Source organism: Peromyscus eremicus, chromosome 4, assembly GCF_949786415.1.
Source record: "Peromyscus eremicus chromosome 4, PerEre_H2_v1, whole genome shotgun sequence".
Classification (NCBI taxonomy): domain Eukaryota; kingdom Metazoa; phylum Chordata; class Mammalia; order Rodentia; family Cricetidae; genus Peromyscus; species Peromyscus eremicus.
In genome coordinates this window covers 14,559,565-14,585,206 of record NC_081419.1, presented here as the reverse complement: position 1 = coordinate 14,585,206, position 25,642 = coordinate 14,559,565, and the positions used below count along the sequence as shown (strand labels likewise).

Below are 25,642 nucleotides of genomic sequence, written 5' to 3'. Positions count from 1 at the left end.
GGGACTAAAGGTGTGCACCACCATGCCTGGCTATGTGCATGAATGTTTTAATGTTTTGTCTGCATGTATGTCTGTATACCACATGTATGCCTGGTACTTGAGGAGGTCAGAAGAGGGCATCAGATCCCCTGGAACTGGAGTTATGGATAGTTATGAACCACCATGTGAATGTTGGGAACCAAACCCAGGCTGGGTCCTTTGCAACAGTAACAAGTGTTCCTCCAGAGGTTTTTTTGTTTGTTTGTCTGTTTGTTTGTTTTTTTTTTTTAATATGTACCACTGCATTCACATGTCAGAGAACTAGAACAATGTCAGCTTCAGGGATCCGGCTCAGGTCTTCAGACATGGCAACAAGCACACTCACCACTGAGCTGCCTTGCCATCCTCTGAGCGCTCACTCTTGCAGTAGTTTTGCCTTGCTGTCATCACCATCCCGTCTGCAGAGTGGAAGCCTTGGAGCAACAGTCTAAGTACGCTGTGTGTATCTTCTGACTGCACCAGATGGTGGCTGAACCAAAATATTCCGGTGGGGAATTAGGGTGATGGGACCTTTGCTACGGGCCCTGTGTGGAGCCACTCAGCTGGCAAAAACGGGCAGAGGTGTGCAGTCCTGGTCTTAGGCACTCAGCCTCAGTGGGAACAGGAGCTCTGTTTATAGCCGCAACACCAGGCATCCTAGTGCCAGACATTCGAACAGGAGTTATCACCCTTTAGTCAGGCTGAGGGTCCCACAAGAATGTGGTGGGCAGCAGGGAGGGAGTTTGTAGCAGAGTAAACCTCAGCAGCAAAGGCACATGAAAAAGAGAGGTGTGGTGTTTGGAGGTGTGTGCAGGAGGCTGGTGGGATGAAGGGTGAGAGAAGAACCAGTGTGGGAGGCTGCAGAGAGCTAAATGCTGAACCCAAGAGCATACACACCAGACAGCTTGAGAGCCCTCCAGTCAAAGCAGCTGCTTTTACTGCCAAGTACAAGGGACACCGTGCAGCCTGGACTCTAGCTCAAATATCGATCTTCACATGCCTATAATGAAGGTGTAGTTCCCACCGCATACCCAGAGCTCTTGCAAAGCACCTGTGGTGCTACTGCAGGCACATTCAGATTTCAGTTCAAATAAAGGCAATGGTGTGCGCGTTGTGAAGATCACGTTATGCCTTACACCTGTGGGCACAAGAAGAAAATTTCTCAACATCAAAAGAGTGCTATATCGATAGTCATATAAAAATGTACTTGGATACAACTCAGTTTTGAAATTCATAAGGTAGGTGATTTCTACCATACGTCCAGAGAGGCCTGGTACCACTCCACCCTTCTCCTCTGGGGCTCAGAGTGTGGGTTCTGGTTGCCAGGGAGCAGACGAGGTGAAAGGCGGAAGATTTCGTGGCACTGGCGGCGGCGGCGGCTAGAGTGGCCAAGGCCTCTCGAGAGGTGGTTGCGTCATCCCGACACCGCCCCTTGCGCACAGTCTCACTACCTCTTACTGGGTAGCAAGTCTCTGCCCGGAACCTGTGCGTGGCGGCGGCGTTTTCCCGGGACCTATTGGCTGCTGGACCTAAGCAGTGAAGGGCGGAAGTGGGAGGTGTGGGCCGGTGCAAGCGGCTCTGCTGGGCGATCTGGCCACGCTGGAGGCTGCGGGCGAGCGGGGTTCGGGGGGTCCCCGTGGCACCGTGGAGAGGGCTTCTGGCGCTCCTTCAGCGTCCGCGACGGCTCCAGGGGAGCGCGGCGGGGATGGGGTTCACAGCCGGGCGGCAGCGGGAGCCTCGGCCATGTTCGCGGGGCTCCAGGACCTGGGCGTGGCCAATGGCGAGGACCTGAAAGAGACCCTGACCAACTGCACGGAGCCACTCAAGGCCATTGAGCAATTTCAGGTGGGCAGGAGGGTGCCGGGCCGCTGGGGAGGTCGGGCACAATTCTGTGCTCTCCCGACGCTTGGATGGAGGCACTGAAGGTCCTGAGCTAGGAGTCCACTGAGTAGCTTGAGTGTTTTCTCCTTTTTCGCGGTTACCACCGCAGACCTGTGTACTCAGGGCATCCATGGTGCCTGTGCTGAGTTGGCTGCGGCCAAGCAGAACGCATACGCATTGACCTTCTGCTTTCCCAGACAGAGAATGGCGTGCTGCTGCCCTCCCTTCAGTCGGCCCTACCCTTCTTGGACCTACACGGGACACCGCGGCTGGAGTTCCATCAGTCAGTGTTTGATGAGCTACGGGACAAACTGCTGGAGCGAGTGTCAGCCATCGCCTCTGAGGGAAAGGCAGAGGAGAGGTGGGTCTCTGCTGGGGAGCTGCTTATCTTTGTGAGTAGCATTTGTGGCCCCCATGGCTGCACAGTCGTACTCGTAGATACGACCTGGAATGTATTTGAGGAGACTCCTCTGTATGTCCTGCATGTGAAGACCCACTTTCTCAGCTGTGCAAATCTGCCCAGGTATAAGAAGCTGGAAGACCTTCTGGAAAAGAGCTTTTCTCTGGTCAAGATGCCATCCCTACAACCAGTGGTGATGTGTGTTATGAAACACTTGCCCAAGGTAAGAGCTGTGGAGCCAGCCCTCCTAGGGGAGGTCAGTGAGCCTGTGATACATACTACTTAGCTAGCCTGCCCCATGCCCGTGGTTGGTGGAGGTCAGACTATCGGTTTGGTGTAGGCAGTTGCTTAGCTCCTGGAAAGTTTTATGAACTTGGCCTCCAGCAAGCTCTGGGCACCTACTCTGTATCACAGAATTCCCCTGGGTGAGCCAAGTGGAGACACATTTATCCCTTGAGTTGGAGGGTGGGTCTTTCCTGGGAGAGGTCATAGGGATTCTGGATGTCTGAGTTCACCTGCTAAGACATGGCGATCCATCACAGGTACCTCTGTTGGTGTGGCTGGGCTCTACTGGTTTTGTGGGCAGCTGAGGCTTCTCAAGCTATCCTGAGGGAGACTTGGGGACACAGGCACCTCTTGCAGGGAGCTCTGGTGTTTGCTGTGTAGGTCCCTGAGAAGAAGCTGAAGCTGGTGATGGCTGACAAGGAACTGTACCGAGCGTGTGCCGTGGAAGTGAAAAGGCAGATCTGGCAGGACAACCAAGCACTCTTTGGTGATGAAGTCTCACCACTGTTGAAGCAGTATATCCTGGAGAAAGAGAGTGCGCTCTTCAGCACAGAGCTGTCTGTCCTGCACAACTTCTTCAGCCCTTCCCCCAAGACCAGGCGCCAGGGAGAGGTGAGGACGTCAGAGTGGGGCAGGTAACTCCCAGGGATGTGTGGCCGGCCCCTTCCTTCCCTTGCCTCTTCCCTGCGAGTGTGTATGTTAGTCTGTTTCTATAAGCATGAGCTTGCATATGTAGCTGGGAAAAGGTTGGTTGGCAGAAGGTTGAGGCCGGAGGATTGCTGTGCGATTGAGGCTAGTCTGAGTAACGTAGCAGATATCCTCTGGAAAAAATCAAAAAGAGTCGGGCGGTGGTGGCACACGCCTTCAATCCCAGCACTTGGGAGGCAGAGCCAGGCAGATCTCTGTGAGTTCAAGGCCATTCTGGTCTACAGAGTGAGATCCAGGACAGGCACAAAAACAACACGGAGAAACCCTGTCTCGAAAAACCAAAAGACAAAACAAAACAGAAAAACCAAAAAGAAAACACTGAATGTAACATTTTGCTTGTTACTGATGTTGGCATTTTTAAAATTCAAATCTGCTTATTTATTTATTTTTGAGACAGGATCTCACATTGTAGCCCCGTCTGGTCTGAAACTATATAGACTAGGCTGGCTTTGCGCTCACAGAGATCCACCTACCCCGCTCCCAAGTGCTGTGTTTAAAGAAAGGCATGACTACTGTGTGTAGCTCATAAGTGGTGTCTTTAGCTAGGTGGTGGTGGTATAGTTCATGCCTTTTAGCCCAGCAGAGGCAGGTGCATCTCTGAGGCCAGCCTGGACTACAGAGTGAGATCCAGGACAGACAAGGACTACTAAGGCTACACAGAGAAACCCTATCTCAGAAAAAAAAAAAAAAAAAAAAAAAAGTGGCATCTTTAAAAATTTTTTTTAAATTGATTTTAATTATGTGTCTGTGTGTGGATATGTACACATGTATTGGCATACTCCCACAGAGGCCAGGGTTGTCAGATGCCCATGGAGTTGGAATCTGTTCGTGAGCCACCTGATGTAGGTGCTGGGAATTGAACCCACCTCGTCTTAGAAGAGCAGTATGTGCACTTTACTGCTGAGCCATCTCTCCAGCCCATAACGGGCATATTTTATGTTGGAAGTTTTTTGTTTTTTGTTTTTGAGATAGGATTTCTCTGTGTAGCCCTGGTTGTCCTGGAACTTGCTCTGTAGATCAGGCTGGCCTCAAACTCAGAGATCCATCTGCCTCTACCTCCCAAGTGCTGGGATTAAAGTGGTGCGCCCCCACGCCCGACTGAAAATTTTTTTTAATTGTTATTTATCGTGTATGTGTGTGAATGACCATGTTGTTTGGAGGTCAAGAGACAATTTGCAGGAGTCAGTTCTCACACCATGTGAGTTTTGGGAATTGAATTTAGAGTTGTCAGGTTGGCAGCAGATGCCCTTACCCACTGAATCATCTTGCTAGTTCTTAAGTCAAGACTTTGTAAGTGGCTTCCTTTAGGCTAGCACTGGTCAATAGAAAGATAAAATGAGCTATGTAAGTCATTCAAATTTTCCTAGTGTCTACTTAGACAAAAATAGGTAAGATCATTTTTTATGTTTTTCCTTCACCTAATCTATTCAAGGTTTTGTCTTTCAACCTGTAATTGATGTGAGCCATTATTTAGCTGTATTGCCTTCATTGGAGGAGTTACTAAGTTTGAAGTCTGGTGAGCTTTTCAAGCTTAGGGCATATCATTTGCCATGTTCCACATGTGAAAGGCTTTGTGTGGCTGTGGTTGGGTTTTAAGTCTCCACTATGGGTATTGGTGGCTGCCATGTTGGACGGAGTCGTGGCCCTTGCTGTTCCTGCCTTTCTTTTTTTTTTTTGGTTTTTCGAGACAGGGTTTCTCTGTGTAGCTTTGCGCCTTTCCTGGGACTCACTTGGTAGTTCAGGCTGGCCTCGAACTCACAGAGATCCGCCTGGCTCTGCCTCCCGAGTGCTGGGATTAAAGGCGTGCGCCACCACCGCCCGGCTGTTCCTGCCTTTCTTGCCCTGTGCTTGCTTACTCCTTCCTAGACGTTTCTCTTTCCATTGTTGTCAGGCAGAATGTTCTGCCCACCCTGTTCTCCAGCCCTTCTCCCACCTGTTTCTTCTGGTGATTGACCACAGACAGCACTGATTTCTGACTGTCAGCGGACTTGCTTGATGGGCCTTGTCTTGGGTTGACTTTTTTTTTAAAAGTTGCATTCTTAGCCAGGCGGTGGTGGTACACGCCTTTATCCCAGCACTCGGGAGGCAGATGAAGGCGGATCTCTGTGAGTTCGAGGCCAGCCTGGGCTACAGCGTGAGTTCCAGGAAAGGCGCAAAGCTACACAGAGAAACCCTGTCTCAAAAAAACAAAAAACAAAAAACAGAACAAAAAAAAAAATTGCCTTCTTATGTATATAAGAGCAAATGGAAAAATGTACAGAAGAGCAGAAAACTGTGCAGGGAAGAGATGGGAAAATGGCTTTCTGGGTAAGATTATTTGCGTGAAGACCTGAATTTGAATCCATAACACGCATAAGGAAGTCCAGTGTGGCCACAGATTCCTGTAACCCCAGTGCTGGAAGGGAGGAAGCAGAGACATGAGAAATCACTGGGGTTTGCTGGCCTGCCAGTATAGACAGAAACAAACAGAACCTGTTGAGCTGCAGGTTTAGTGAAGGACCCTGTCTCAAGTGTATGAGGTGGAGAATGGTAGGAAGGTTTTTGCAAGTGTGGGCTCAGGTGTACACACTTTCCAGTTGTCTAGCTGTCTGTCTGTGGCCAGTGGTGTGCTGGTTCTTCTGTGGTTCTCCTGGCTCTCTGATCCCCTGGCCTTCTGACTATCCTGCTTTGACAGGCCAGGCCACACTAGGTCTGATTTAGCCCAGTGTCCTGTGTTGATTGGGCTATTCTCCAGGTTTCCTCTCCTTTCCTGCATTTCCTTCCTGCTGGCTGGATTTAGAATTACAGTCCTAAGTGCCAAAGACCTTTTGTAATGTCTCTGTTGTTGGTTTCTGCGGATGAGTCTGATCTATGGCACTTTGATGCTGGCCTGTTTTTCCTCTTGGAAACTTCGCAGACTCTTCTAAGAGCTCTGTGATTTTACAGCACTGGGGACATCAGGCTAGTGGGTCACCCTCTCAGGCTTGGCTGTAGGACAGCTGTCTTGCCTGTGAGCAGGTGGTCCCGGGCTGGTCATGTGTGAAGCTGGCACACTACATGTCAGGGTTAGATTGTCTCTGTGCTCTGTACCCAGTGAGTGAGGGATCCTTGAACCTTCCACATGGCTCGAGTGATGTCAACAGTGAAGATTTTGTTCCTGAGATAAAGATCCAGGTCAGTCTGAGAGTTCTTGGCAGGGGTCTTGGAGAGTGAGCTACCAGACCAACTACCAGCTCTTGCCACCCTCCTCCTCCTCCCACTGACCTTATTTCTTGCTGAGTCTGGCCTGATGCCTTTGGGCTTCCTGTGATAACTTCACCCTGGGCTAACCTAAATGTTCCTTTGTACCATAGGCCTGAGACTCAGTTAGCCATGGCCAGCCGCAGCTGAGCAAAACTTCTCTGTATTGCCTGGGGCCTTTATATTGAGCAGGACTGTGTGGTTTGCCTTTGTTGGGTAGAGGGGTGGGTGACATCTGCCAAAAGAGTAGGCCCTGGTGTCCCTGCATGGCCCTGGCCTAGAGTACAAGGTAGAGCTGAATGTCACTGTGTGTGGTTTGACACCAGGTGCCCTGGCCTTCGTTCTGTGGTCCTGCTCCTAGTGTTGGGACAAGGATGGTCACAAGCTTGGGAAGAAGCCAGGGAAGTGGAGAGCCCAGTGTGGCCTCATGGGCCTTACTGTCAGCCCAGAGGCAGTGGCGGTATAGCGTGAGCTTCCTGTGTTGGGGCCCTTTCTTCAGATGGGCTCTCAGCACGGCTTGTAGCCCTTCACCTAACAGGCAGGTACTTGAAGTCACAGTAGATCACAGACCAGGCTGTCCTCAGGATGAATGTAGAGTTACGCCTTGAGTAGCAGAAGTCGGCCCCCTAGAATACGGTGCCAACGTTTCATGGCAGAGAAAGAAATGTCTCATGCCAAAAAGAGAGAGGCCAGCTCTGTATCTAGGACTAGAGTGTACCCATGTGTTGTTGCCTGGGTGGTGCTGAGGTGGGGATTTATGTTTTGTTTGTTTTTTGTTTTTTAACTAGCCCTGGCTGTCCTAGAACTTGGTCTAGCCGAACTCACAGAGATCCACGTGCCTCTGCCTCCCGAGTGCTGAGATTAAAGGTGTGCACCACCTCTGCCTGTCCTAGGGTGGGGATTTTTGAGTCTGTCTGTCTGTCTTGCCCCAGGTGGTCCAGAAGCTGACACAGATGGTGGGGAAGAATGTGAAGCTCTATGACATGGTGTTGCAGTTCCTACGCACACTGTTCCTACGGACCAGGAATGTGCACTACTGCACGCTGCGGGCCGAGCTGCTCATGTCCCTGCATGACCTGGACGTCAGTGACATCTGTACTGTGGATCCCTGCCATAAGGTAGTACTGCATGGCCACCTGTGCACTTCCCCTGGGTCGTCCTCCTCTGAATTCATTCATCCAGGAATGACCTGCTGACCTCATCTAAGCTTGCTTCTCGGACTGCCAGCACCTCTGGGGGATGACCAGGTCCTGGCTGTCCAGCTGCCTCTCTTGCTGATCCTCCAGCTTCCACTCTCTAGCTGTAAGTGGCAAGCCCTGTGGCCATCTCTCTATTAGGCTTCTTGCTGGCCAGCACCAAGGTAACCTAGGAATGGGGTTTTCTGCACTTCCCTCTATCCCCCACCACGAGCACAGACAATTTGAGATCATCTCCTGGGTACCTTGTGGTGTTGCTTATTGCCAAGCACTGAGCTACACCACAAAACTGCCATAACATGTCTGCCCAGCTGCCAGCCCAGGTTAGTTCCCTTTAGGAAACCAATATGCTTCCTCCATGTGCTGTCCTGATCCTTGTTGCTTTGGGGACTGAGGAGGTCTCCTCCCTGTAGGCCACTGGTCCCCCATGAAAGTTCACTGGTGTCTCAGTCCACACCATGTTTCCTTCTGGACACTGGGGAATGAGTACTGTGTTTCTTTTTCTTCGTTAATATCTAGTGATTGAGTGACGAGGCACTGGTGGGCTTGACTGTCTGAGCCTGAAGACCTCTGCTGCCTCACCTTCGGCATGGCCCCCTTCTGCTAATTGCCATTTTCTCTGTCTTCTCCAGGGACACTTTTCTATCCTGGGCTTGGCCTAGGGTGGGGCCGTGGGCCTTGACTTGTGTTTATCTGGACTTGCAATTTCCACAGCCATTTGGGCAGTGGCAGAGTTCCACTGAGGGGTGAGAGTCGGGGTATGCCGAGATTCTATACTTCTTTCCTGTAGTTTACCTGGTGCCTGGATGCCTGTATCCGAGAGCGGTTTGTGGACAGCAAAAGAGCCCGGGAGCTACAGGGATTTCTCGATGGTGTGAAGAAGGGACAGGAACAAGTTTTGGGGTAAGAGTCAGCTCTACAAGGGCTCTAGCCCTGGGATCCCTAAACAGGCATCTGGTGGGGCTTGCTGTGTACTGTTGGTAGTTGGGGCTCATTGTAGTCTGTTTTGGGACAGTCAGGCTGGGTACCAGGCCCACACTGCTAACAGGCTAACTCACTGCTTGGAATGAGTCTCAGTAGCAAAAGAGTCCATACCTGAGAGGCATGGAGTTTGGGGCCTGCTGTTCTTAGGGGAGCTACCATAGGGAGCTTAGGCAGGAGGGGACTGCTGTCTGTAGCAATTTAAGGTGTGCTTTCTGAGCAGCGCAATTTCCAGCATCCTCTGCGTGGCATGAAGATAGCGTGCTGCCGGTGCAGCCCTGCTATTTCTTTATTATATTCTTCCACTGGCTAAACCTAGCATTTAAGCTAGAGCTTTTGTTTTCCTTTTGAGATAGGGTTTTGTGTAAGGATTCACTGTCGATCAAACACTGTGTAGTCCCAAACTCATCACAGAGATCTGTCTGCTTCTCTCTCCTGAGTGCTGGGAGTAAAGACATGGGCCACCACTACTTGCCTCTCAGTCAGGGGTTTTGAAACGAAGTATGAATTTAGTTTTTTTGAGGGCCGGGTAATTTTTTTTCTTTAACTCTATAGTTTAGAAGATCTTTGAGTAAGTTATGGATAAATTATGAATTCAGTACAAAGAGAGGCTTGTTTTCTGGGGTCGGTACCCAAGCCCTTGCATCCCAGTCTGCGGCTGTCCCTTCAGTGGGCCTGACATTATAGCTATTAGAAATGGAGTAGCCAGCCGGGCGGTGGTGGCGCACGCCTTTAATCCCAGCACTCGGGAGGCAGAGCCAGGCGGATCTCTGTGAGTTTGAGGTCAGCCTGGGCTACCAAGTGAGTTCCAGGAAAGGCGCAAAGCTACACAGAGAAACCCTGTCTCGAAAAACCAAAAAAAAAAAAAAAAAGAAGAAGAAGAAGAAATGGAGTAGCCAGGCTTCTCAATTTATACCAAGGTCTGATTCCTTCTAGGGACTTGTCTATGATCCTGTGTGACCCCTTCGCCATCAACACACTGTCCCTCAGCACCATCAGGCACTTGCAGGAGCTCGTTAGCCAGGAGACACTGCCCAGGGTGAGCATAGGCATGGCTGGTGGCCCTGCAGAAGACATACTGTCTATTGTGAAGTTGGGTTTCACTCAGTGGGTGGATGGATATTGGCACATGGGTGCCTTATGATCGCTCTCCTAAGGTCCTGGCCCTGGAAAGCAGAGACCCTGCTTTGTTCAGTGGAACCAGAGGATGGCACAGTCCCTGTGAGCTCTTGCTGAGGCCTCTGTCTTCTTTCAGGATAGCCCCGATCTCCTTCTCCTACTTAGGCTGCTGGCGCTGGGCCAAGGTGCATGGGACTTAATAGACAGCCAGGTCTTCAAGGAGCCCAAGATGGTATGGGGTCTAGTTTCCTCTTCTACTAATTATGGGGAGTGACAGGGTGGGGCCCTCTGGTAGCAAAACTCTGGTAGCAAAACTAGAGTCTTTAGATGAGCATCCATCAAGGATGTTTGGGTATCTGGGTAGACTGGCTACAGGGGGTAGCTGTTCCATGGAGACTGGGGCCCAGAAGGGGCTTTGCAGGTGCAGCTATGATCATGCCAGATGAGAGGTGCAAGAGAATACCACTGGACATGAGTCTCAGAGAGCAGGAAGGAGGGATTCTGGGGACCAAAGTCCGAGAAAGCTGAATTTGAGGAATGTGTATTGGGTGGGTAAGGGCAAGGTGTGCACTGGGCAGAGTGGGCTAGGGTGTAGATTAAGAGCAGTCGGGATCAGTGGGACCTTAGTGGGCTCAGACACTCCTTCTGCCAGGAGGCAGAGCTCATCACCAAGTTCCTGCCAATGCTCATGTCCTTCGTGGTGGATGACTACACTTTCAACGTAGATCAGAAGCTTCCAGCTGAGGAGAAAGCCCCAGTCACGTACCCCAACACGCTTCCTGAAAGTTTCACCAAGTAGGACTCCAGGGCAGTGTTTGGGGGGGCAGTAGAGCGGGGCTGCAGGTGAAGGTGCTGCTGGGTGGGCTGACTAAAGGCCGTGGCTTCTTGCATGCAGGTTTCTGCAGGAGCAGCGCATGGCTTGTGAGGTGGGACTGTACTACGTCCTGCACATCACCAAGCAGAGAAACAAGAATGCACTCCTGCGCCTGCTTCCTGGACTCGGTGAGTCCTGATGGCTGTGCCGGCCTGCCTGCCGCCTGTGACCTTAGCTCCTGGGCCCCGAGCTCTGCCAGTGGCCTGACTTCACCTCCAATCTCCAGAGCTCGATTTCCACGTCGTAGGCACTCTGTGTTTGTTTGTAGGCAGGGTTTGTCTCTGTTTCCGAGACGCTAGTGGGTCTTGTGATCTCCTGCAGAAGGGATTCATAGCTTTATAGCCAGGCATAGTGGCACACTTAATTCCAGCACTTAGGAGGCAGAGGCCGGCAGATCTCTGAGTTCAAGGCCAGCCTGGTCTACATAACCAGCTATCTCCTTCCAGCTTTATGTGGATTCCAGGCAATCAACTCAAGTCTCCAGGCCTGTGTGGTTTTTTTGTTTGTTTGTTTCTTTGTTGTTTTAACCCACTGAGACATCTCACCCGCTCTTATGTTTAGTTTGTCCATGACAACCAAGGCTACATAGAGAGACCCTGTCTCAAAACAACATCTCTATTTTGTTCTAATTGGTAAAAAAAAATCATAGAACTCCTTGGGTGTTCAGACAGTCCCCTTATCCAAGGAGCCTACTTTCCCCTAGCTACCTGGGGTGTCACACACCAAAAAAAAAAAAAAAAGGAGTTCTGAGTGGGCTCTTCAGTAGTAAAGCTGTGGGCTATAGTGTACAAGTGTATAGTGTATTCAGTGATAAGAGCACTTACTCGGCATGAATAAGGTACTGGATTCTATCCCCAACAAAAACAAAAACAAGCTGGGCGGTGGTGGCGCACGCCTTTAATCCCAGCACTCGGGAGGCAGAGCCAGGCGGATCTCTGTGAGTTCGAGGCCAGCCTGGACTACCAAGTGAGTTCCAGGAAAGGCGCAAAGCTACACAGAGAAACCCTGTCTCGAAAAACAAAACAAAAAAAAAAAAAAAAAAAAAACAAAAACAAAAACAACTTGTAGCTAGAGTTTTCCTGCCTGGCACACAGTCAGGACAAATCTCTCTCACCCGCCAGTCTCACAGCTGCTCAGACCCAACCAAGTAAACACAGAGACTTATATTGCTTACAAACTGTATGGCCGTGGCAGGCTTCTTGCTAACTGTTCTTATATCTTAAATTAATCCATTTCCATTAAGCTATACCTTGCCACATGGCTCGTGGCTTACCGGCATCTTCACATGCTGTTTCTCATCGTGGCGGCTGGCAGTGTCTCTCTGACTCAGCCTAATACTTCCCAGCTTTATTCTCCTCCTTGTCCCGCCTATACTTCCTGCCTAGCCAATGGCCAATCAGTGTTTTATTTCTTGACTAATCAGCAACACATTTGCCATACAGAACATCCCACAGCAACAACTACCTAAAGCTACAGTCTTATTGGGAAGAGATGCCTCAGTGGCATCCTTTGTCTTTGTGATGACGGCCCCAGGCATTTGCTGACTCATCCTTTGGCTGGAGTTTAGAGGATTGCAGATTGCACCAAAAGATGGAGCTTCTTTTCTTTCTTTCTTTCTTTTTTTTTTTTTAGAGAGAGTCTCTCTGTGTAGCCTTGGCTGTCATGGAAGTCACTCTGTAGACCAGGCTGACCTTGAACTCAGAGATCCGCCTGCCTCTGCACCGCCTCCCCTTACCCTACCAGTGCTGGGCACCACTGCCCGCCTTCTTGAAGTGTATTTGTAAGTCGCTGGTAAAGCTGTTTCCTGATGCTGGTTATGCTGGTTATGCAGCTTCCGTCTCACCGGATTTTCCTGGCTGGGTCTTTAGTTTTCTTTTCAACAAGTTACCACAGACTTAGCAGCTTGAAACAGCTCAGTCTTACTGTCTGCTGTTCTAGAGGCAGGAAATTTGAAGTGAGCCTTGCTGAGCTAAAATTGGATATGGCCAGACTCCTTTGATATAGTCCGTACCCACTCTGGCTTTAGGGGCATCAGGATGTTCTGCTGGTCACGGAGTTAGCTTGCTTAAGACCTTAGGAACACATGTGGTACCTTTGATTTGCCTTGTCCATGCATTTCAGTCTGTCTGTCATCTGGTATGTTTCTGTCTGTTGTCTGGTATGGTACCAGTAAACTGGCAGTGTGGCTTGTCCTTCTGGCTGGGGCATCTCTACCTGGGATACACCTGTAGTGTACCATTCAGTCATGTTTAGAACAATCTTAAGAAGGTTGGAGAGATGGCTCAGTGGTTGCTCTTCCAGAGGACTCCCAGTTGATTCCCAGCATCCACATGGTGGCTCACAACTGGCTGTAATTCCGGTTATAGGGGATTCCATGCCCTCTTCTGGCCACTGTGGACAGCAGGCATTAAAGGCATGTGCCACCATGGCTGGCCCCAAGTGTGGACTAAATTTCCTGATCTTGCCTCTGCCTCCCGTCTGCTGACATCACACTACACCATGCCCAGCTGTATTAGGTACTGTGTATTGCTGTGACTCCAACAGAAACAACAGAAAAAACAAGTGGTTTTTTGTTTGTCTTTTGACACAGGGTGTCCCTGTGTTGCCCGGTTGGCTGGAACTCACTTTGTAGACCAGGCTGGCCTCAAACTCACAGAGATCCGCCTGCCTCTGCCTCCTGAGTGCTGGGATTAAAGGCGTGTGCCACCAAGCCCCAGCTAAGAGTTTATTTTTATTTTATGAGTGTTTTGCCTGAAGTATATAAGTGCGCCCGGTGTGTGTAGTGCCCAGAGTCCAGAGAGGCATCAGATCCCCTGGATCTGGAGTTGGAGATAGCTGTGAGCTCCTTTGTGGGTGTTAGTAATGGAGTCTGGGTCCTCTGCAAGAGCGCAGTGCTGCTACCCACTGAGCCACCTCCAGTCCCAGTTTTGGAAGAAGGTTTCAGTTCATACAGCGGGAGTGTGTGGCAGAGGCTGTTCACATCACAGCAAACCAGGAAGCAGGGTGTGACTGGGATCGGGACTAGTTCTGATCCTTAAATACCTGCTCTTAGTGACCTGCTTCCACCAGCCAGGCCTCACCTCCTAAAGGTTCCTTCAAAACAGCGCCACCAGCTGGGGACCAGATTTTTAAAACATGAGCCCGTGGGAGATGCTTCATAGTGAGACTAAGACACTTGTCTTAACAGTGTAGTAGGCATCCCTACCAAACAAAAAAAAGATGATGATTTTAGGAACTTAGACGAGGGCCTCCTCTGACAAGCCTGCTGTGAGCTTGTGTCACTGGATGGATGATGGCTGAGTTCCTGTGTCTCAGCAGGGTTGTTTGGGCTCAAGTCAGGACTTAAGGCCCCTCTACACTGCGCATGCTTGCTTGCCTTTCAAGTGCCATGGTTATTTGAAGGTGAGAGAATACAGGGCATCTCAGCCTCTTGGTGGTGGTCAACCACGTGGTCAGGGCGGGCAAAGTGGCTGAGATTCATCAAATCTGTTTTAAATAGTGTCCCCAGAACACCTGAGCCTCCCTCAAGGGTTCCAGCTTTTCCATAGGTTCAAGTGGTGCCAACTGGGTGTGCCATCAAAACACCTTCTGCTCCCAACTGTCAGGATGGTGGTGGTGGCTAGAGAGATGGTTCAGGGCTTAAGAGCACTGCCTGCTCTTCCAGAGGTCCTGAGTTCAATTCCCAGCAACCACATGGTGGCTCACAACCATCTATAATGAGATCTGGTGCCCTCTTCTGGCCTGCAGGCAGAACACTGCATACATAATAAATAAATAAATCTTTTTTTTTTTTTTTTTTTTTTGTTTTTTCGAGACAGGGTTTCTCTGTGTAGTTTTGCGCCTTTCCTGGAACTCACTTGGTAGCCCAGGCTGGCCTCGAACTGACAGAGATCCGCCTGGCTCTGCTTCCCGAGTGCTGGGATTAAAGGCGTGCGCCACCACCGCCCGGCTCATAATAAATAAATCTTAAAAAAATTAAAAATTAAAAAAGGGGGGCTGGAGAGATAGCTCAGAGGATAAGAGCACTGGCTGTTCTTCCAAAGGTCCTGAGTTCAATTCCTAGCAACCGCATGATGGCTTATAACCATCTGTAATATAATCTGGTGCCCTCTTCTGGCCTACAGGGATGCAGGCAGAACACTGTATGCATAATAAATAAATAAATATAAAAAAAAAATTAAAAAAAAGGTGATGGATCCCAAGGCTGTCTACACTCTGTCTATCCTTCCTTAGGCAAGGCCTGGCTGTGGGATCCTGTCATCTCTTGTTCAGTGACTACTGTCTGGGCGTCAGTCTCCTCTGCGGTCTGCCTCTGTCAGCCCTGCCTGTGGTAGCAAGTGCCCTTTATGTCATTGGTTGTGAGCAGGACTCACCTGCAATTGCTTGGCCATCTGTCTGTCCTACTTTGATGTCTTCAAACAGGAAGTTTGGCAGTGTTTCTTTGTGTGTGTGTGTGTGTGTGTGTGTGTGTGTGTGTGTGTGTGTGTGTTGGGGAGGGGTGTTTTTTGTTTTTTTGTTTTGTTTTGTTTTTGTTTTTGTTTTTTTGAGACAGGGTTTCTCTGTATAGCCCTGGCTGTCCTGGAACTAGCTCTGTAGATGAGGCTGGCCTCGAACTCACAAAGATCCACCTGCCTCTGTCTCCTGAGTGCTGGGATCAGAGGCGTGCACCACCATGCCCTGTGTTTCTTTTTGTTCTTAACTGAGGAGTCATTGGGAGGGTTTGTCAGAACCCCCTCTGTTCTTTCTGGGAGGCCAGTTCAGACCAGAGCCCCTGGCTTTGGGCAGAGCATCTTTCCGTTACCATGCTCTAGCTGTGGGCTTGCTTCCCTGCTGAGAGACACAGACCACCTATCTACTTCACCGGGTCAGCTCTCTCTGCGCTCCTGAGTCCTGGTCAGACCTTGGGACAGTGGGGAGACTGAGGTCAGAGGCCGAGCCACCCTGTTGTGTTTACAGTGGAAACCTTTGGTGACCTGGCCTTCAGTGACATCTTTCTCCACCTGCTCACTGGGAGTCTGGCGCTGCTGGCTGATGAATTTGCTCTGGAGGATTTCTGCAGCAGCCTCTTCGATGGCTTCTTCCTCACTGCCTCTCCCAGGTAGACACACAGCTCACTAGACCTTCATTTTATCAGTTCTTGTGCTTGCCATCGTGGGAGGGGGGTTATGGTCCCATCCTGCTGAAGGACCACAGATGGGTCTTGGAGCACTGGGACCTGTGCTAGGTCTAGTGAGTAATCCTAGGTGTAGCTTGGGATGTCCCAGGGGTCAGTTCCTCTAGGTGGTGTGGGAGGAGCTGAAGGCACATGCCAAGACCAGGTGGGCTGTGCTTAGGAGGGAAGTAGCTGTTACGGCCCCTCCAGTCCCACTGATCTCTTCCAGGAAGGAGAATGTGCATCGTCATGTGCTGAGGCTCCTCCTCCATTTACACCCAAGAGTGGCCCCTTCCAAGCTGGAGGCTCTGCAGAAGGCTCTGGAGCCCACAGGCCAGGTAGGTATCCTCGATTCCCATTTTTATAGAGCATTGCTCTGTGAATGTGCCTGGGTGGTCCAGCTGTGGCATGCGTGTCCTTGGTGGGTTTTTTTTTTTTTTTTTTTGGTTGTTGTTTTTTACCTTGGTGTTCTTAATGGTTGATCTTGCCTATAGGTTCACTCCTCCAAGTAGGCTCAGACCACCTGTCCTATTGATGCCTGTCTTTTTTTTTTTTAATGTACATTGGTGTCGAGTCCACTGAAATTACAGACAGTTGTGAGCTGCCATGTGGGTGCTGGGAATTGAACCTGGGTCCTCTGGAAGACCAGTCAGTGCTCTTAACCTCTGAGCCATCTCTTCAGTCCCCTTGCATGCCTGTCTTAGGGTTTCTATTGCTGTGAAGAGACACCATGACCATGGCAACTCTTATAAAGAAAAATATTTAATTGGAGTGGCTTACATTTTCAGAGCTTTAGTCCATTATGGTGCGACATGGTGGCAGCAGGCAGATGTGGTGCTGGAGAAGTAGCCGAGTGTCCTACATCTTGACTTGCAGACAATAGGAAGTAGTCTGTTTCAATGGGCATGGCTTGAGCATATATGAGACCTCAAAGCCCATCCCCACAGTGACACATGCATAACGGACGTTTCTTGTCCCGACCACCTTAGATATTACATTTTAAGTTAACCCATATTCCTTACTTACACTCTGCCATGTGGCAGTACCTTTATTAGGATGGCATGTTCATTCCTGTTCTCTCTGCATCTGCTGACAGCTCCTGACTCTGCCCTTCTCCTTCCCAGAATCCTTAGTTTGGTTGCCCTGCCTATACTTCCTGCCTGGCCACTGGCCAATCAGCATTTTATTAAACTAATTCGAGTGACAAATCTTTACAGTGTACAAGAGGATTATCCCACAGTGACACACTTCCTCCAACAAGGCCACACCTACTCCAAAATAGTGCCACTCCCTTTGGGGGCCATTTTCTTTCAAACCACCACAGTGCCCATGTCTGGTTTTCTCACAGAGTGGGGAGGCCGTGAAGGAGCTCTACTCCCAGCTTGGTGAGAAGTTGGAGCAGTTGGACCATCGGAAGCCCAGTCCTACCCAAGCTGCAGAGACGCCAGCGTTGGAACTGCCTCTTCCCAATGTGCCTGCTCCAGCTCCGCTCTGAGGCTCTGTGAGACTGTTCAGTGGTAGTGCCCCTATGGAAGGAGGCCCTAGTCAGCTAGGAGCACAGGGGGAGCTGAGGGCTGTCCCTTGGCAAGGTACTCCCTCCTCTGAGTTGCTGCCTGGAACTGGTTCTAAGAGGTCCACAGTGGTGTACTGGAACACCAAGGGAGGCCCATGATGGCCTGGTGGGGATTGGCCCCTGCTTGACCCTGGCAGAGATGGATGGTGGTTGGTAGTTAAAAAAAAAAAAAGCCAGTTAGTTTTCCAAGGGCAATGGGCAGAGGCCTGACTGACCTGATATTCAGTCTGGACAAAGCCCAAGGAGAAGGGTATACTGGGTTTGCCAAAGCAGATTTGCTGGGCCTGATCTCTCAAGCGCAGGAGTGGTCCCCTCCACAGAAGCCAGGTGGACAGTCTGCAGAAGCCTGAGGCCGCTGGTGTCGGGCACAGTCCCTGCTGACTGAGATCTGTAGACAGAGCCCTCCCTCCCTTCCCTGCAGTTCCCCACCTCAGTGTGTGCCTTGGTAACAAACCAAATCCTTGCCCAGCTACGTGTTCTGGCCCTTGAGTAGGGGACTATGGGTGTACACACCGAAGTTTCCACTTATGTAAATAAAACACATTTTGATAAATCCATGGTGAAAGGACTCTGTGTGTCCTGGGGCTGAGAACAGGGGTGGATGCAACCTCCTTTCTTTCCTTTTTTGTTTCTCTGGTTGACCGCTCGGACTGTTCTGGAACTTGCTTTGTAGACTAGGCTGGCCTTCAGCTCACAGAGATCCGCCTGCCTGGGACTAAAGGTGTATGCCACCACACCTGGAAGGTGCAGCCTTCTTCTGGAGAGTCAATGCTTTGGCCTCTGTGCCTGGCAAGCCTGCTCTGAGTGACCTGGTGTAGGGCCCAGCTGCTGGAAGATCCCAGGGCCTCTCAGAAGGCCTTGATCTCTGTCCCAATATCTAGGTGTGCAGTCTTTCACACCTTTCCAAACGAGAGTAGGAATCCCTAGGAGGACCAAGCAGAGTCTTAGAGTGATTCTGAACATCAGACTTCACAGCCATATGGCAGCTTAGTTATCCCCTAGGAGGCTAGGGAAAGTCCAGCCAGGCACTGGGCATTACTGTTCCCTTCAGGACATGAAACACTAGCCGATGGCCGAGCAGGACAGCTCTCTGAGGTATAGTAAAAGCCCCTCGGCTGTGATGGGGTCAGGCAGGTGCTGGTGGTTGCAGGGCCCTCAGTCTATGCCTCGCTTTTCCCAGTTGTAAATGAATGGTATGTTCCCTGGCTGAGCCTGGCTGTTTGTCGCCCGGTGGGGGAGGGGCAGGCAGTATACCCCTGAAGCTGAGGAAGGGGGATGGGGTAGTATCAGTTCAATTTTCTGCTGTAACACTATAGGCAAGATGAGTCATAAAGAAAGTGTGTTTATTTTGGCTCCAGGGCCTGGTCCAAAGTCCAGGGTGCATTTGATGATAGATAGCATCTTTCCGGGGAGAGGCCTGAGGCAAAGGGTACCTCACAGTGTGTGTGTGTGTGTGTGTGTGTGTGTGTGTGTGTGTGTGTATTCTCTTTTCAAAGCCATGGGACTGACTCGGGGTGCCAGTCCCATAACCTCATTTGGTCCTAACCACCCATCTCGGAGGTACACCACAGCTGATTGAATTCTCAGCCTTCCACCCCCTCTGATTGGGGGCCTAGGGACGGCTTCACATGACACCACAGCCACATCACTGTGGGGCCACAGGAACACTGCTAAGTTTCCAGCTGAGTAGAGCTCATAAGTCATAGACGCAGGCCTTCAGTTGGGGAAAGTGCTGCTGAATTCCTTCATTTATTATTTGGATTTTCTGTTTGTTTTGGAGACGGGATTTCTCCGTGTAGCCCTGGCTGTCCTGGAACTCACTCTGTAGACCAGGCTGGCCTCAAACTCACAGAGATCCGCCTGCTTCTGCCTACCAAGTGCTAGGATTAAAAGTGTATGCCACCACTGCCTGGCTTATTTGGTTTGTTGAGACAGGTCTCCATGTAGCCCTGGTTGTCCTGGAACTTGCTATGTAGACCAGGCTGGCCTCATACTCACAGACCCATCCACTTCTGCTTCCCAAGTGCTGAGATAAAAGGTGTGTTCCACTGGGCCTGGCCTGCTTGATTATTTTAAAAATGGAGGAAACATGGCTTGGGGTGATGGCAATGATCCAGTAGGAAAATACTTACAATACTGGGGGTTTGTGGGGTGTCAGATCTAGGTAGCTGTTACATAGCACAGACATTTCAGAAGGGGCAGGCTGTGAGGTCCAGATACTAGGGCTCTTGGGGCTGTTTCCATGTGCTCAGAATGGTGAGTGGGGCCATGGACAGAGAAGTTACGTGTGGACTGTTTGCTTGGTGAGGTCATTGGGCAGAGTGAAGAGCTGCTAGAGGCTGAGTTCAGGATAGACAAAATGGTCAGTGTGGCTAGACTCCACTAGCGTGGGTCAAATGTGCCTTCAAGGAGCTGTGGAAGGCCGGGCCGTGGCAGTTTACACCTGTAATCCCAGCACTCAGGAGGCAGAGGCAGGCAGATCTCAGGTTAGCCAGGGCTACACAGAGAAACCCTGTCTCAAAAAAACAAACAAAAAACCAAAACCAAAAAAAAGGTGTGGAGGGCAAGGGCCTGGTGGGTGAAGGGGATCTGGGTTGGGGCTAGTGAGGTTGGACTTTACACTTGGTTTGGACAATGGAGTGGGCAGTCGGGCTTGAGGGTCTTCTGTCTAGGAAGGCCTTATCCCTGCAAAGATTTAACTATGGGACTTGAGTTCCTTGAATGTGACACTTCTCTTTAGCAGATCTTTTCCTTACCCCAGAATGGGACTCCACCCCAGAGTTTGACAGATGAACCTCTTGCAAAAGTGACTGGCCAACATTAGGCCCTGTCTCTTTCCTTCAGAGCCTGGTCAGCTGCCTCAGGGCCCACTGTCCTTCCGGTCAGAAAAGTCTTACAGACCAGAGAATGGAGGTTCCTAAGGGCCCCTCCCCCTCCCTCTCTGGGGCCTGGTCAACCAACCGATATTTCACACTGTCTGGGAAGTGCAGATGGGTGGTGGATCATGGGCGAGGCTGAATTGTCTAGAGCGGTCTGGAAACACACTTGTCCACCCTGGCCACTGGCCAGTCTTTGAACTTTGTGAGAGTTTCTGGAAAGTTCAGGAATTCCAGGCTGGCCAAGGAAGCAACCAGCTCCCTCTCAGAATGGGAGGAGTCTGGGGCCATCCAGGCAGGCCCCTTCCTGCAGACGTGGACTGGGAGGTGGGCAGGGCTACAGGCAAGCAGGTGGCCACGGAAAGCCCGAAGCTTCTGTCTTCCAATTCTTGGCCCAAGGACATTTCTCAATGTGCACCTCCCTCTGCACAAAGGACTCTAGCCACCAGTGGCGTTCTATCCCTAGCTCTAGAACTTGTCTCTCCTGCCCTGCCTTATAAGAGGTCTAGACTAGTGGCAAAGGGGTGGCGGTGAGGTGGTGGGGTAGGAGAAGGAACACAAGCAGAGAGGAAAAGAAGAAAGGATTAGGAGGCACCCTGCTGAGCAAATGGTCTGCTTTCTACTTGTTTACAGTCAGCTGAGAGCATTCGTAGGGTCTCTAGGGTAGTTTTGCTGGGTCCGGGGAAGCACTCTCCTGGCAGAGGCAGGGTCAGTAGAGGGCAGACTGAACTTTGAAGAGCCCAGGGGACCTACAGGAAGAGCTGCTGGAAGGGCCCCTCCCTCCCTATGTTCCCCGCAGAGTAGGTGAACTGTGGATTAGGGGTTCAAGGCCGGTCAGCCAGGCCTCCCCCACCCGCTCAAACATTCAGCCCAAGCTCCGCCTGCCAGCACCCCTGACTCACTTCCTTCGCATCTCAGCGGAAGCCTCCCCAGAGCTTCCTCTGCTGCGGTCCCCGGGGACCTGCAGGAGTCACTGCCCCTTTCAAGCCCGAGCAGGGCCAGGCGGACCCTGACCCACCCACCTCACCTTTTGTGGGGAAGACTAGCATTTCCTGCTTCCTGGCCTTGGAAGGGAGTGGCTGAGCTGGGGAGCCTGAGCAGCTGCAGGTAGGGGGGGATGAGATGGAGAGGTTCAGGCCAGCCTCCTCAGAGTCAGGGCTTCACCTTTTCCCGGCTCTTCCTTTTGTTCGTTTTTCTGCTCTGTTGTGTTCACTGGGAGGATGTTGAGGGACCCCCGATTTGGTCATGAGTGGGGACTGGGGATGGGAGTGGGGTTGAAAGGGCTAGGTTGTGACTGGGAATAGTGCTAGGGTCCATTGTCAAAAACATGAAAGTTTGGTCTGCACATTCCTTTCCACCAACTGCCCCTGAGTATGGGGACAGTCGCAGCTCTTAGGGGTACCGAGTTCTCTGGTCCAAGGGGCCTACTTGGGACCTGTAAGGTCTTTGACATCGTGCTGGGGGGGTGGTGCAGGGTCCAGTTTAACTTCTCTACACCCCTAATCGGTGACTGTGTGACTCCAAATCCTCTACTTCTTCCTCCCAGAGGGAAGTCAGCAGCCTGATAAATTATACAACACCCCCCACCCCACCCCCGCACTTCCTCAAGGCCGGGGCCTTTTCTGAGAGGACTCAAGAGATTTGCATGCATTGGGGCCCTCCTGCTGAGCAGCGGCTTCCTGGTCATTGGGGCGAGGCGAGGCGGAGCCAATTTCTGACCATAAAGTACCTTAAGGGACCCCCAGAGATTAAGATCAGGGCCTCAGGAGATCCTCCCGTTTTCCTATTGCAGGGAGGGGACCTGCATGCCCAGTACAGCTCCTACGCCATGGATCGTGGCCAACCTAGCCTAGAGCCCCAGGCCAAGGGCCCATGCGTGATCGCGCCGGTGCGCGCTGTGCTCCGTCTGCGCCGCCGCGTCTGCGTCCTGCGCAAGAGGCGCCTCTTGCAGCCAGGCACTGAACCGGACGCTGGGACAGGGGCACTCCGGCCCAGCGGCAGCTCCGGGACTCTGCGTGCGGACCTAGACCAACCTAAATTCTTCACGTTCGACAGCCTGACGGAGTTGTCTTCCAGGACACCCCGCAAGAGGCGTAGGCGTAGTCGGGTAGTGCTCTACCCTGAAACCTCACGGAAGTACCGACCCCGCACAGAGCGCAAGAGCCGTGCACAACGTTGTCTGCTGCTGCTCGTAGCCATTGTGGGGTTCCAAGTTCTTAACGCCATTGAGAATCTGGACGATAATGCACAACGTTATGACCTCGATGGGCTGGAGAAGGCGCTGCGGCGTTCTGTGTTTGGCCAGCCAGCTGCTGTGGGCCGCATCATGGCCCTGCTGCGGGACTACCTGGCTACACACGTGCACAGTCATCCTTTGCTCCTGGCTCTGCATGGGCCCAGTGGTGTAGGCAAGAGCCACGTGGGGCGCCTGCTGGCACGCCACTTCCACTCAGTGCTGGAGGATGGCGCGTTGGTACTGCAGTACCACGCACGACATCACTGTCCAGAGCTGCGCCCCGTTCAGGACTGCCGGAAGGAGCTGGCACAGCGTGTGGCAGATGTGGTGGCGCAGGCTGAGGCCGAGGAGAAGACCCCTCTCTTGGTCCTGGATGAGGCTGAACTCTTGCCGTCTGCTCTTCTGGATGAGCTGCACGGCTTCCTGCAGCCACAGCGCTCGCACCATTTCCACAACGCTATCTATGTACTCCTAAGTGGCGCTGGTGGTGTAGAGATCACACACTTCGTGCTGCAGAACGCCTCACGTATGTTGCCCCCACACCTCCACAGTGCAGGCAGCACTCAGGCTGAGGTGTCGCAGGCCGAGGAGGAGTTACACACCAGCCTTCGGGAGCTCCTGGCCCGAGAGCACCCTCTGTGGCACACTGCAGCCATCGTGCCCTTCCTGCTGCTGGACAAGCCAGATGTGGTCAACTGCTTCCGAGAGGAGATGGCAGGGGAGGGCTTTTTTCCCGAGCAGGCGCTGGCAGAGCATCTGGCAGAACAGCTCAACTACTACCAAGTTGCGGGACATGAATTTGCCGTCACTGGCTGCAAGCAGGTCGTAGCTAAAGTCAACCTCTTGCAGCACAAGCCTGCACATGCTGGACACTAGCCAGTGGCCCCAGGCGTTTGAGCTGTTGAAAACAGGAAGAATATCAGGTGATTTGTGGCCCCCAAGCTGGTTCACCCCAGGAGCCAGAGAGGCTGAGCGCTGAGCTCCCCACTTCCTCTTCCACCCCTGAGCCTTGAGATCCCCTCGGGTCACCAGGAAAGTGGCCACTTTTCTATCTGTAGTCTGGTCCCCCCCCCTTAAGCTCCCACTATGTCCGTCATGTCCCCGAACGTGTGATAGGGCCTCCCGTAACCCTAGGAAGTGGGCGTATTCACTCATGGTACAGTATCTCAGAGGGTGAGTACCTGTAGTGGGAACCTGGTCCTGTGGGAACATGTGGTAGTCCCCATGAGTGTTTCTCACAAGCACTCAGTTACCCCTTGAATGCCTCTTTAGCTTAGAGGCCACAAGGTGGGGAAGGGTGGATAGATGTCTGCAAGCCAGTGAGCAGATCCAGTGGAATCCCTCAAATGTCGTGGGGCATGGACTTGGTTGAATGTGGACCTAAGTGGACACCCAGACTCTTGAGACTGGCTACCTGTTTGCTCCAAAGACAGACATGGACGGTGACCTTGGAACCAAAGGTTCAGGGTCCTACTCACCAGAAGAGCTTAGAAAGGAGGAACCAGAGTGGTGATGTGTCCTGACCCACCCTGGGGACACCTGCTGGGAAACCACCCAAGCTCAGGTTTCCCTAGAAAGGGTCACTAGAGTCTGTCCTACTGCTGAGGGACGCACTCCCTCCACCTGGCCCTTTCCTGCCACCAGCTCTGAGTGCCAGCGCTGGAGTCCACAGCAAACCATGGCAGCAGTGAAGTGAACAGGGCCTTGACGCTTCTGTTTGCAGGAAGCACCAGGCCTGCACAAGGCCCAGTGGAGTCGGGTGGGGAGCAGCTCAGGCACTTGGCTGGACCCACAGGGTGACCACAGGAGTTGAGGCCTCTTTTCCTGGACAATGTCACTGTCTGGTTACCACAGTTACAGCCTTTGGTGTCCCAGGTTCAGCCCTCTCAACTCCATCTGCACATGCTCCAGAGCAAGGTGCTATGGAATTTTCTTGGTAAGAGGCTCCTTGGTGTTCTGGCAACTTCTGTGCTGCCTCCTGGTGGCTGCACCCAGCCCTTGCCTTTGAGTGACCGTCATTGTGAGTTAGAAAGGGGCACATCCAAAAGTGGGGCTTGAGGGTACAGCAAGGGATGATACTAGAAGAGATTAGAGAGGAGGAACCCCCCTAGGGGGTGATGTGCCCTCCCCACCCTGGGGAGACCTGCTGGGAAACCACATAAGCTCAGGTTTCCCTAGATCACAAGCCGGCACCCTGAGCAACCTGCACGTTTCTTGTCTCCCATTCAACTTGCTCCAGCTGTGGTCTGAGGAGCTGTGTGATGCAGGGACCAGGAGGACTCTGGGGATGGACACCCCCACCTGTGGAGCCCTGCACACGGATCTTACGCCTGGGAGGTGACCAGAACATCCTTCCTCGGACCCCAGGACTCCTTCCTGCTCTGAGGTCTTCCTGAGGTTGGAAGGTTGGGCCAGGATTGCAGCGGGATGCAGAGGGTAGGATAGCCAGACCTGGGAATCCAAGAGCTTCACCATCACCTTAGTTCACCTGCTTAGCCACAGGGAGGGTCAGGGCTCTTGCTCTGCCTTCAGGAGTTTGTGTTGATGCTTCAAGGGGTATATGTATATGACCTGCTGAGTGGGGGTGCTGGCCAGTCCTTGCAGAATGATGCTGGGGTCCTCAGCACTCCCCAAGAAGGCCCCCAGGATTGTTACTTGAAAACCCACCTGGAGGTGTCTCCTGCCCAGCCCAGTGTTGCTTATACTCACTCACTTAACATCTGCAGAGCATTGATTTAGTGAGGATCCAAACCCACACAGAGTTTTCTTTTTATTTATTTATAAAACAGTACATTTATAAGATAATTGCATCGAGGCCAAGTTCTAGTCTTAAGAGGCCTGTACACCCAACACTGAGCAGGTTGTATCATGCTTGTGAATAAACTACAGCTCAAATCTAACAGTCCATGGGCTTCTTCTGGTCTTGTTTGCTTCACCTATGAATCGAGAAAGGTGTACTGAAACCCATCAATGGTAAATTTACCAACTTCTCTCTCTACAGCCTCTATTTAATAATTCCTGGGTTTGGAGATGGGCGTGGTAGTGCATACCCTTAGTCCCAGCACTCAGGAGACAGATGCAGGCAGATCTGTAAGTTCAAAGCCAGCCTGATCTACAGATTCAG

The 25,642-nt window shown here is 51.7% G+C and overlaps 2 protein-coding genes and 1 long non-coding RNA gene across 4 annotated transcripts; 2 read left to right on the top strand and 1 right to left on the bottom strand.

Moving 5' to 3' along the window:
* Nucleotides 1-923: 923 nt before the first annotated feature.
* On the bottom strand, nucleotides 924-1,632 carry LOC131909025 (uncharacterized). The gene is made up of 2 exons (XR_009378725.1): nucleotides 1,272-1,632; nucleotides 924-1,156 (listed from the first exon to the last, which is right to left on the bottom strand). It is a non-coding gene; the product is annotated as an uncharacterized LOC131909025 (long non-coding RNA).
* Nucleotides 1,221-17,959, top strand: Nelfb (negative elongation factor complex member B). Its single transcript, XM_059260268.1, has 13 exons — nucleotides 1,221-1,863; nucleotides 2,097-2,260; nucleotides 2,423-2,522; nucleotides 2,966-3,196; nucleotides 7,444-7,629; nucleotides 8,498-8,610; nucleotides 9,625-9,727; nucleotides 9,944-10,039; nucleotides 10,460-10,602; nucleotides 10,703-10,809; nucleotides 15,638-15,779; nucleotides 16,063-16,171; nucleotides 17,182-17,959. The coding sequence occupies exons 1-13, from the start codon at nucleotides 1,762-1,764 to the stop codon at nucleotides 17,326-17,328; spliced, it is 1,743 nt and encodes a 580-aa protein (XP_059116251.1). The 5' UTR covers nucleotides 1,221-1,761; the 3' UTR covers nucleotides 17,329-17,959.
* Nucleotides 17,960-21,098: 3,139 nt separating this feature from the next.
* Tor4a (torsin family 4 member A) lies at nucleotides 21,099-25,418 on the top strand. Of its 2 annotated transcripts, none has more exons than XM_059260266.1 (2): nucleotides 21,099-23,441; nucleotides 24,758-25,418. In XM_059260266.1, the coding sequence occupies exon 1, from the start codon at nucleotides 21,928-21,930 to the stop codon at nucleotides 23,392-23,394; it is 1,467 nt and encodes a 488-aa protein (XP_059116249.1). In that variant the 5' UTR covers nucleotides 21,099-21,927; the 3' UTR covers nucleotides 23,395-23,441; nucleotides 24,758-25,418. The 2 variants fall into 2 exon arrangements, with proteins under 2 accessions (XP_059116249.1, XP_059116250.1); XM_059260267.1 differs by having other exon boundaries at nucleotides 21,102-21,389; nucleotides 22,075-25,418.
* The last annotated feature ends 224 nt before the right edge of the window (nucleotides 25,419-25,642 follow it).